The 11,809-nt window shown below is 45.8% G+C and overlaps 1 protein-coding gene across 4 annotated transcripts in view; it reads right to left on the bottom strand.

Moving 5' to 3' along the window:
- Window positions 1-3,239: 3,239 nt before the first annotated feature.
- Window positions 3,240-11,809, bottom strand: part of MTOR (mechanistic target of rapamycin kinase) — a 117,851-nt gene continuing 109,281 nt past the window's right edge. For all 4 annotated transcript variants that reach the window (XM_049712406.1, XM_049712413.1, XM_004272387.3 and 1 more), the window contains 7 exons: window positions 11,372-11,446; window positions 10,846-10,981; window positions 10,114-10,179; window positions 7,555-7,635; window positions 7,199-7,279; window positions 4,903-5,008; window positions 3,240-4,204 (listed from right to left, as the gene is read on the bottom strand). In XM_049712406.1, the coding sequence (XP_049568363.1) occupies window positions 4,189-4,204; window positions 4,903-5,008; window positions 7,199-7,279; window positions 7,555-7,635; window positions 10,114-10,179; window positions 10,846-10,981; window positions 11,372-11,446 (561 nt within the window). In that variant the 3' untranslated portion in view covers window positions 3,240-4,188. The remainder of the gene's footprint in view (window positions 4,205-4,902; window positions 5,009-7,198; window positions 7,280-7,554; window positions 7,636-10,113; window positions 10,180-10,845; window positions 10,982-11,371; window positions 11,447-11,809) is intronic.

Below are 11,809 nucleotides of genomic sequence, written 5' to 3'. Positions count from 1 at the left end.
AACTACAAGTATTCTGGCATCTCTCCCAAATAAAAGACAAGCTAGAAAACAACACTCCACCCCACACTTCCTTCCAGCCCCTGTAACATTCCTCTTGCCCTTTATAGGTAAACTATTAGAAAAGGCGTCTATATGTTCCTACCGTAGTTACCTCCAGTTCTCTGGAACGCCTCCAATCAAAGGTTCCTCCCCATCCACGTCTTAAGGCACTTAGTGTGAACTCAAACATTTCTTACATGAATGCCTGGAAGAGCTCTTGTTAGGAGGTTGGCAGTATTGGGCAGCTCAGGGGTGGATTTGGGAAACCCGGTAGGTTGTGTGTGCTCTTTCCTAAGATCAGGAGTGGCACACCCTTAATACAATTTGTTTGGCTTAGTAAATGTTAGCTGTTATCTTTTTTTTTTGGCTGCACCTCACGGCTGTTAGGATCTTAGTTCCCCAACCAGGGACTGAACCCGGGCCCCAGCAGTGAAAGCGCTGGAGTCCTAACCACTTGACTGCAGGGAATTCCCATGTTAGCTGTTAATCAGAATATCTTATTAACAGAATGCTTGTTTTTCATTCTCCCTGCCCCCCATTTGTGTACCTCAGGTACACAGGTACCCTGGCCGAACAAAGGCCTAGGCTAGCCTAGTTCATTTTTACAACTAATATTTTGAGCACTTAATTCATATAGTTCAACCTGGGCTGTGCTGAGTGCTTTACATGGATTAGGTCATCCTCAAAACAACCTTCTGGGGTAGATCCACATTTTCAATGGAGGAAACAAACACAGAGATTAAGTAACTTATCCAAAGTCACACAGATAGGATGAGACGGAGTTGAGATTTGAAACTAGGTAACTTGATACCAGAGCCTTGACTCTTACTGCTTTACCTGCCTCCAAGAGATTTAAGGCCCTCCCTTCACACATCTTACATGAAACTATCCTGGATTGATAGGGGAATTAGACTGTCTTTTAAGGCCTCTGTTAGCACCTCACCTTCCTCTGGTAACTCATTTCAACAAAGTCAGAGGTTTTGCTTAGGTATAACTTAAAACCCATTGGAGGGATTCCCTGGCAGTCCAGCGATTAGGACTCTGCACCTCCACTGCAGGGGGCATGGGTTCAATCCCTGGTCGGGGAACTAAGATCCTGCAGGTTGTGTGGCCAAAAAGAAAAAACAAAACACAACAAAAAAAACCATTGGATTCACCAAACATCTTAATCCCAAGGACTCTCATGCCCTAAAGAATATGTCCTTACCACTGATGGCCACCATTTTCCTGAGTCCGTTATTTCCCATGGCCTTTATCTTTTGTGAATGGTATCGCTGTAGTCATTGATAGTTATTTCATATAGAATCTGATCATATTTTCAGGAGCAAAATAGTTGATACATAGTTTAGGATAGTTACAGAAAATCTGAAGGTATGAGACTTTCTAGCTGTGAGGGTTAAAACTGTTTTATCACTGTTGAGATTTAAACCCATCTTTTGTTTGTTTTTGACCTCGATGTGGAATGCAGGATCTTAGTTCCCTGATCAGGGATTGAACCCATGTCCCCTGCAGTGGAAGGGCGGAGTCCTAACCACTGGCCCACCAGGGAATTCCATCTTTGTTTTTAATAGAGGAACCCTCCAACAAATGTTTATGGAGCACTGCTGTGGCCTGATCTTCTGGCAGATTCTGGGGATGTGAATTCCCACAAGATATGGTTCCTGGCCTTATAATTCTCTTGCTCCCCCTATTACAAATTAAAAAAAAATTTTATTGAAGTAGAGTTGATTTACAATGTGTTAATTTCTGCTGTATAGCAGTGCTTTAGTTATGCATATATATATTTTTAATATTCTTTTCCATTATGGTTTATCACAGGTTATTGACTATAGTTCCCCATGCTATACAGTAGGACCTTGTTGTTTATCCATTCTATATATAATACTTTGCATCTGTTAATCCCAAACTCCCAATCCTTCCCTATCCCACCTCTCCTCCCCCTTGGCAAACAAGTCTTTTCTCTATGAACAGAGTGAGTCTGTGAGTCTGTGTCAGTTTTGTAGATATGTTCGTTTGTATTGTATTTTATTTTTTAAATATTTATTTAATTTTGGCTGTGCCGGGTCTTAGTTGTGGCACTTGGGATCTTCATTGCGGCGTGCGGACTCAGTTGTGGCACACATGCGGGATCTAGTTCCCCGACCAGGGATGGAACCCGGGCCCCTTGCATTGGGAGCTTGGAGTCTTACCCACTGGACCACCAGGGAAGTCCCTGTGTTGTACTTTAGATTCCACATATAAGTAATATCATATGGTATTTGTCTTTCTGACTTACTTCACTTAGTATGATAATCTCTAGGTCCATTTTACAAGTTCCTTAAATAGCTTGTATGATTCAGTATTTCTTACTGGGTAGCTATGGCCCACAGGAATTTGGAAGAACTCTGTAGGCATGCTTTCTCTTCAGAGGAATCTGTATCTAGTACTTGCCAGTTCCCTCCTCTCCATTATTCCAACAGTTTTACTAGGCCTTACTAGCTTTTAATTTTCTTTCCACCTGTTTGATACCAGTTTCTCTTAAAAACACTACTCAGTTTCTATTTCTCTGTTTTAAAACTTCACGTGGTTCCCTCCTTGTTGTCCACAGCATCAGGTTCAAACTCCTTGCTGCTGAACTGTGAGGCAGGCCAGTCTGGCCTGGTTCTACTTTCTAGCCTCCTTTTAGTTCCTATTATTCCTTTTATTTCCCACTGACCACTGAGCCAGACATGCTGAACCATGAGGTCCAAGTGTGTGAAACTGCTGTTTCACGTATAAAAATGGCCGAATATCTACAATCTAATATGGTTCAAGTTAACACTTGCCATTCCTGCACAATATTGTGCTTTCATACTTCTTTTCTGCTGAGAACGTCCTCACTTGCTTCATCTGACAAACTCCCACTCCTCCTTTAAGACCCTTGGCAAGTGTCCCCCCTTTCTGTGAGGCTTTCCTGGTTCGCCCAGTGGAATCAGTGACCCCACCCAAGGCTAGCGCCCTGCACGTGGCTCTCCTCACCACGCAGCCCGGTGGCTTTATCAGTCCGCTCCTGAGATGCCGGCTCCACCTCGTCTGGCCGTGAACAAGCCAAGGATGGAGACCACGTCACGTAGACCCTTGTCCCGCACAGTCCCAGTACTCAGTGTTAACGAATGTTGAAGAAGTAACTGCTTCCTTTATGAACTGGCTAATAAGTAGGAATAAAAAGCCACTCATATACATGTTTTTAAAATTCTGATGTCACTTATTGGCACAAAAATTATTCAGATACAACATGGTGTCTAGACATGGCTACACTTTATATTTTGTGCATTTAGTTTAATATTTCTTTTGCTCCTAATTCCCAACATGTACTAGACCATCCCCCTCTGTGTCAGCACCTCCATGACAGCATTCCTGTATTCCAAGGCCTTGCTCTAAACACAGAGCGTTCAGACCTCACTGAAAACATCCCAGAACCATGCTGGGGGAGGCCAGTGTGGGCCTCCTACTGCTCTGTGATCCGCTCCGTGTATCTGCTCAGCCGAGGCCGCCCGGCGATCTGAAGAAACTCCCCTCCGAGTGGCTCCAGTCTTGAAGTGTGTACGGTGCAGCATCACGGGTGAGGCAGAAGACAGACCTTTTCCATCCATTTTGGCCCATCGTGCAAGGGTTGTTGCTGCCGTCCATGGACCAGTGAGGTAATGAGATGGGCGAAGGTGACCAAGTCAACTTCTCCTGCTTCCTTACAGTTCAGAACCCTAATCCGTGTCCTCCAGGACCTGAGGCTTCATGACTGTGCTGAGTTTGCTGTGTCCATGTCGAGAGCATCGACTAGGCCATTCTTCTGTCAGCAAACGCTTATGAGTTCTTTTGTGAGTTAAGTCAAAACCCGTATTTCTAAAGTTATGAAACCTTCTGTTTCCCAAAATCAATGGCTTGATTTCTGTAGTATTACTGCGTTTACTGTCCTGGGAACCAAATCAAGCCTTGTGTTTCTGACAATATATTCTTCAACAGCAGCTAGAAAGTTGGTTCAAACCAACTTTTAATATACAGTAGTTCTTTTCATTTACATTTCAAAATATTTAACAGAGCTGAACTTTCTCACCATGGCTTCAGTTTAGTGGAAGCATATACCAAAGTACAAAAGCCTCAAGAGAAATGCTGTGGGCATGTCTGGGCCTCTAGTTACCAGAAAGGACACCTAAGAAGACAGAGAGAAAAGGAGTATTTTAATAATCTGGGCTTCTTCAAAGCTTTACGTGGATACATTGAAAATGGAAAGAGCAAGGTCTGACAAGCCCTGGGACGTTCCCTGAGATCTTTCACACCTAATTGTGCAGGACACGCTCATAATTTCCAGTCCAGGGCTGACGCCTGCTGTGGTCCCAGAAGGGCGCCTCTCCGCCACCCTCTCTCTCAAGTTTCTACCTTCAAGCGTGCCTCGGGCGATTAATCAAAGCAGACCCCAGAGTGGTCCTTGAGGTTACAATCCTGGATGATAAATTTGCCTTTTCATCTCCTTCTCTCTGTCTCTGCTTTGGTTTCTTCTCCTACCCTTCCCGTATCTCTGAATCGACAGCAAAAATCCCAAAAGAACCCCCCCACCCCAAATAAGGGGGCCTCACCTATTCTTCTAAACCAATATAAAATGTAATTTTAATTTATTTTGGCGTTTGCCTTCCAAATGCACGTCCGCATTTCTCCATTTTCTCCTTTTTGGAACAATGAGCACAAACAGAGAATACAAACTTTTTTTAAAAGAGATTTGAAACACGATTTCCCTTTATGGATACTGCCCCCCCACCCCCGCCCAAATCTTTTTCTGTGACTCTGGGTTTGGGGCACAGGGTGGGGTCCTGATTGCTCATCTGAACAGAGGTGCTTTGACAGGCCACTCACCAGCCGATGTAGCACTGGCAGAGGTTTTCATGGGATGTTGCTTGTTTGATGAGCAGCTCAACTTGTGTTGGGACATCCAACGTTTCATCGTGAGAGAAGTCCCGACCTAGGACGTGAGAAACAGAAGCATCCAGTCTGCACCCGGTTATTCCTCGTTGCCCCGTTTGGCTTAACTGTCCCCACAGCCCAAATCAGTTCCTCCTCATACATGAATATAAAGGCTAGACAACAGTTGGATTTTAAATTCTCCTCCGCGTGACTTGGATAACACCAGTCTCCTCTTAATACATACTCGGTTCTGGAGGGTAAAGTCCTACGGTCGGCTGAGTTCAGGAGTGGCGAAGATCTGGCCGATGGGCTTATGAAGACTCCGCCTTCTAGTCCATAATCATCCCTGAGTTGGGCAAGTGGCCGAGGAACCCGGTTCTTTTCGATCCTTCTAGCCTCCCCTTCGAGTCTTTCCTCATGCAGGGCCGCCTGCTTTCATCACACATTCATACTCTCCCACCTCACTCAGGCACTGAGCGCTGCCTGGCCGGCCTGTGCTGCTTCTCTGGCAGCGCGCCTTCCCATCTCCGCAAGGGCCACTCCAAGTCCTCTGCTCTCCCTGAACGTCCCAGCCTCTCCTCTGGCTCCTCGCCCTCACCAGCGCCCTCATGTCCCCCTCTGCGATTTAATGGACTCGCTAAATGCACAGTGTGTTGGGCGTGTTCAAGGTGCTGGCTTCCTCTCCTTCCTTCCTGTTACCCCACAGAGCTGTCCCTCCTCCCATTTAAGGCCGAGATCACCTGCACTTTGCTCCACCGCTGCTGCTTCCTTAGCAGCCTTACATCGACTCTCCTGCCTCTCACTCATATCTGCAAACTCTCCCCCTCACGTTCTCACTTTTTTTGTAAACGCGTTCCTCTCCTACTGAAGGAAAAAATAGCCTCTCCAACTGCTCCTTCTCCAGCTTCATCCTCTCTCCTCCCTGCACAGCCAAACTTCTCAAGAGTTTTCAGACTTGTCTCCATTCCCTCGCTTCTCTCTCTCACTTCACATTCTCTTCATCTGCTTTAGTCTGGCTGTCAGGCTCATCACAGCTCTCAGAAGGTCACCAGAGACTTGGAGCCACACTTGATCCCGCCCCACCCCTCATGCCCCATCATCAATCCTCTGGCTTTAACCTTCTAAATGGCTCCTGAATCCACCTCCGTTGCCACCCTTGTCTAATCAACTGTCCAGCCTGCACGACTGTGGCAACTGCTTCCTCCCCTGAGCCCCTGCTCCACCCGTAGCCAGAGCAGGCAGGATGTCACAATGCAAACCCGCCCAGGCCCCCCAACCCCTTAAAACCTTTCAGTGGTTTCCCACTGCCCATAAGACATAGGATAAAAATATAAGGTCCTGTATGATCTGGCCCTGGCCTACCCAGAGTCAAAACATTTTGCGTTGTGCTCCTCCCACCTTTCTCCGGGGCAGTTAAGACTGGCAGGCTTTCGGACCTTTTTTCTTGCTATGCTCCCTCCTTTACCTGGAACAATCTGTCCTAATCAACTCCTCTTTCAGATTTTAAGCTCATGGGTAGTTTGCTGAGGAAAGCTTTTCCTGAACTCCTGAACTTAAATCCCCTGTTACTGGCATCATAGCCCCAGTCTCTCTCTTCCACTCATAACAGTACTCCTCTTTAGATTCTAAGCCCCACGAAGGCAGGGAAGCTGCCTGTTTTTACCAACACCGTTTCTTCAGCATCTAGCACTTGTGGGTGCTCAATAAACCAATGTGCCTTGACGACAAAGCTTACGTGCCAGGCCCTATGCTCAGTGCTGGGCCTCCCACGTCTCAGTTCATCCTCACCGCCTTCTGAGGGGTCTTTTGCCTCCCCGCCTCCCACCCCCAAGTCACACCATCTGGTTAATGTGACATGTCTCCTGTTCAAAAGTATGTGTTTCTCCCCTTCCATGTTCTCCACTCCGTAACAGCTACCTGAGCACAGATGGGCAACGAATCAAGTGGTCAGATTTGCTCTGATATCAAGCCATGATAATAAAAAAAGTTTTGCCTGAATTTGGCTGACTCTGGACCCAACAGAACTTTACTGTTAAACTTCACTGTTAAAACAAGGTTAACAACATTACTTAAAGAAAGTTTATTGGTCATCAGAGAATCAGAGAGGGTCCTTAACTGATGGCCTCAGAGACACTCCAGTTAGCAGCACAGGGTCAAAGTTTAGGCACCAACACCATTGGAAACTGGGCCAACCACCCACTAAAGGAGATTTTATGTCCCTCTCAAGTAAACACATACACACACTCACCAGTGAGCTTATCTCGAACTCTGTTAATAATCTGAATAGCTTTCTTATTTAGGGCCTCTGGTTTCACCAAACCGTCTCCAACTGGAATACACAAAAGTAGAAATAACAGTAAGATTGGATCATCACAACAGGTTCAATGGATGCCCCTGTTTTCTCAAATGTTCACTTTGTAAATGTTGAGTAATTCTTCTTCTTTGTCTAGCTTTGTCCTCAGAATATAATGAGAAATTCACAGGATCTTTTCTGCTCAAAGGCAGTTTTGTTGCCTCCTCTTACTGACCCTCATCATGGTGCACACAGCTGCTATGTTCTTAATGAGCTAGTCACTGGTGTGATTCCTCAGAGGCTGGACTTACTGAAAGAATGAATAGATTCTGGCACTGTGGTCCCTGTTTTCTTATGGGCTGGTTCCCCAAGTTCCACACCATCCAAAATTTCTAGGAGGAAAAAAATCAGTTAGCAGAAAATTCAAACACCAAGAAGCCACTGTTTCAAGGTGTTAGCTCTAATTCTTCATGTACTATATTCCCTTTAACACCTGCCCTACCTATCTCAGAGGGGAAAGGAGAGAGGAAGTGTTATGTTACTCTTTATGTATTTAAAAGTTTTTAGTGAGTTCCTGGGTGGTCTAGTGTTTAGGATTCGGTGCCTTCACTGCTGTGGCCCGGGTTCAATCCCTGGTCAGGGACCTGAGATCCCACAAGCTGCATGGCGCAGCCAAAAAAATTCTTTTTAAATCTGCAAAGCATGAATCTGCAAACATACAGCATTAATAAACAGTTCTGACACACAGAATAGGATCACGAGTCAAAGATCCGGTAACAAAATCTGGTTGGACAAAAACTGGTAATAACATAAAGAAAACTAGCTTTCAAGGGGTCACACACATGACTGAAATGTTATTCCTTGGAGGAATTTATACATCAATTCTGGGGAGAAAAAGTCCACAAGCTTTAGGGTCACCCTCCAATGACTGTGGCCTTCAGGAGAGCAGTCTAGAATCAGAACTATGAAGTTATTTACACATTGTCCTTGGACATCACAGGCCTTCAAACTGAAGCTAGTAATAATACTTTTATTAATGAGTCCCTGGAACTTCATTTAAAAAAAAAAATTTATTTATTTATTTATTTATGGCTGTGTTGGGTCTTCGTTGCTGCACGCGGGCTTTCTCTAGTTGCGGCGAGCGGGGGCTACTCTTTGTTGCGGTGTGAGGGCTTCTCACTGCAGTGGCTTCTCTTGTTGAGAAGCATGGGCTCTAGGCGCGCAGGCTTCGGTAGTTGGGGCACACGGGCTCAGCAGTTGTGGCTCACGGGCTCTAGAGCACAGGCTCAGTAGTTGTGGTGCACGGGCTTAGTTGCTCCGCGGCATGTGGGATCTTCCCAGACCAGGGCTTGAATCCGTGTCCCCTGCATTGGCAGGCAGATTCTTCACCACTGTGCCACCAGGGAAGTCCCTGGAACTTAACTTTTAAGCCACATAGAAACAACCAGGTCCACCAGCACCTGGTGCCACCAGAACAGGCTGTCCTGATTCCCCTCTGCAATAATGTATTAAGGAGGTGGACCCTGAGAGTTAAACCAGTAAGTATCACGTAATTTGGGTGAGGCCAGTCATCTGTATGAGGCCCCCCAGACACCGTGGGTGATTCAGGTATTTATGGTATCCAGTGTAGAGTCCAAGCTATTCATAAATGATACCAACCCAGGATCTCAATTTCCTGCCAAGAACACTCTCTTCCTTTTTACACATCCAGATTCCATCCATCCAGTAAGGCTCAGCTTAAATTCCACCAGCCCACGATCTCCCTAAACCACTGCAGTTCAGAGCGATACCTCCTTTCTAAGGCCCACCATCCCTCTGTTACCAACCGAATTATGTGGTACCTGTGCAGTGCACTCTTCTCTTTATTATTTCATATATACTCTGGTCAATTCCATAATGGGACTGTGTGCTTCTTCAGGGCATTCCTGGTATCTCACATTCTTTTTGCACCTCTAAACACTATTTGGCTTAGCTAAGTAACTAGCTGCAAATGTTCCATAAGTATTTGTAGAGAATATTTTACTGTTATACACCCTGACAATACTTCCTAAAGGATGACTGTGTAGGATGTTGTTAGATGTGGAGGTCAAAGGGTTGGGCTCAGGGTAGGGAGCAAAGGGCAAGGGTAAACAAAGTTAAACAGCTTTACTTTGAGACGTGTCAGAGCATTTAATAAGCTGACCCTGTTCTGGCTCTTGGAAGGACATTATCTTCTTGGAACCCTGTTCTGTGGACCACATTCTTGGAAACAATGTTTCATGTGGTTTCCCAGCTCCTCAGGCAGCAGTGTGAGTACATTTCTGCTGCTTCCATCTTCCTATTTCTGAGCTATTAACAAAGCTTTAGGATTAAGGTATTATAGCTAGTAATTATCACAACCCAGGTACCATTAAAGGGCAGGCTAAATACAGGCTAATATTCAGACATACTTTTTTTTTTTTTCTTCTGCAGTACGCGGGCCTCTCACCGCTGTGTTCTCTCCCATTGCGGAGCACAGGCTCCGGACGCGCAGGCTCAGCGGCCATGGCTCACGGGCCCAGGTGCTCCGCGGCATGTGGGATCCTCCCGGACCGGGGCACGAACCCGTGTCCCCTGCATCAGCAGGTGGACTCTCAACCACTGCGCCACCAGGGAAGCCCCAGACATACTTTTAATTATGTTCTTCCAGATAGATTAAGATTGGATAGTTTGATCAAAATTTCTGAGCTTTAGCTACCCACTCCTTCCTGAGAGGCATTAAATAAAACACACGTTAGGTGCTTACTACTTTAAGTCATGCTTCCTAAAGGCAGTGACAAAGCTCACCCTCTTCTACAAACACTATAGACAGAAAAGGACAGAATCTGCAACCCTTCAGGGGATGCGCCCACCTACTGACTGGCCAGCAGAGTAGGAATCTGTCCTCGTTCGTGATCGCTTGTTGCCTTTGGTATTTGCTAGGGAAAGAAATAAAGGGAGGATTAAAAAGTGCTTCAAATTTTGACTTGAAAAAAACTTGATTGATATATTTTCTTATAATCATAAAAATATAATTTTCCCAAAAGCTATAACCCCTAAGAGAGAAGAACCAAAGATGTATTGCTCGGGAGAAAACGGGTAGCTGTTAGCACAGGTATCCCATCCTGAGGGACACTTTATATGGTTGAGAGCTGGATTCAGACAATGTAAACCAGACAACAAGGTGAAAGTATGACAAGCACAGTGGAAAAGACGCCTCTTATTAGTAAACACCTTCTAAGGAGGTGTTTAGAATAGACTGAGATATTGCTGAGATACCACAACTGCTTGCATCTCCTGTCAAAATTCCATCTGCTACTCAACATGAAACCCAAACAAAAATCATTAGAGTACTTAATTTACCCTGAAAAAGGTTTCAATTAGTATCTAAACTGATGACTGGAGTTTTCTGTCTTAGTTAATAAAAATACTTGAAATTCATTTCCAGCCACCAGAGCTGCTTTGTGAAAATGTAATGCGGTAGCCTAGTAACGTGTCTTGGGCTCCGTGCTTGAAGGGGGACAGGATCGTGAAATGGAATGCGTCAGATACTCCCACTTTGGGGGAGTGCGGACTCCAGTTCCCAGGCACTTGCTAAGACTCACTGTCCATCAGCCTCCAGTTCAGCAAGGGGTCATAGACGAAGGCTTCCAGCACAGCCATGACGCTGTCCTTGTGCTCCCGAAGCACTTCCATCACCGTGTGGCATGTGATTCTGTAGTTGCCGTCCAGGCCCGTGACCTGCAGATGGGCCAGAGCCATTCACCACAGAGGTCACCAACACTGGCCCCTGAAGGCCTTACAACCGAAAGTCAGGCAGTCAAGAAGGCGTGTCACCTCCACTCAGGAAGACGACTTAGCCCATTACTGATGGGCCAGGCTGGGAATGTCTTCAGAGCAAAGGGTCAGGTCAGGACTGTGATTTATATAAAACAAGGTCTGGAGTAAAGGTTGGTAAGACTTTCAAAGACGGATCATTTCTAACACAATGGAAAATACCAAGAAACGACTACAGAATAACCTGGGCATTTGGGGAACTGGAGATCTAAAAAGGAAGCAAGTCTGTCCTCAGAGAGGGTTGGAACTGTGTCGGTCCCACTTCAAATCAGCTCATTATCAATATCCACTCACCTCCATAGCATTGGTCAACATTCTCGTTAGTCTAAATGGAATCTTCTCTGGGAACTTCTCTCTGGTCATAGCAACCTAAGGATAATAAAGGGAAAAACCAAGTCCACTGGTTAGACTTTTCCTCAGCTGAAGCCAGGGGCAGGCAAGTGGCTTTCCTCTGCATCACCAGCACCGACTTCAATTAGAGCACAGAAAGGAAGCAGCTTGAGTTTAGTGACGGGTCTTGTCACTGGGATCGAATAGACAACTAAAAATAAAAGAGAGAGGGTGGGGGAGAGGGAGAGGGGGAGAAATGGGGAGAGGGGGAGAGGGAGGGTGGGGAGAGAGAAAGAGAGGAAAGAGTGAGGGAGAGAAAGAGAGAAAAAAAGAAAAAGACAAGTGTGCATCACGCCCAGGCCTTTGACCAGCAGGCCATGTCAAGGATAAGGGATTCCTCCA

Source organism: Orcinus orca, chromosome 1 (assembly GCF_937001465.1).
Source record: "Orcinus orca chromosome 1, mOrcOrc1.1, whole genome shotgun sequence".
Lineage (NCBI taxonomy): Eukaryota > Metazoa > Chordata > Mammalia > Artiodactyla > Delphinidae > Orcinus > Orcinus orca.
This window is presented reverse-complemented; position numbering and strand designations above follow the sequence as displayed.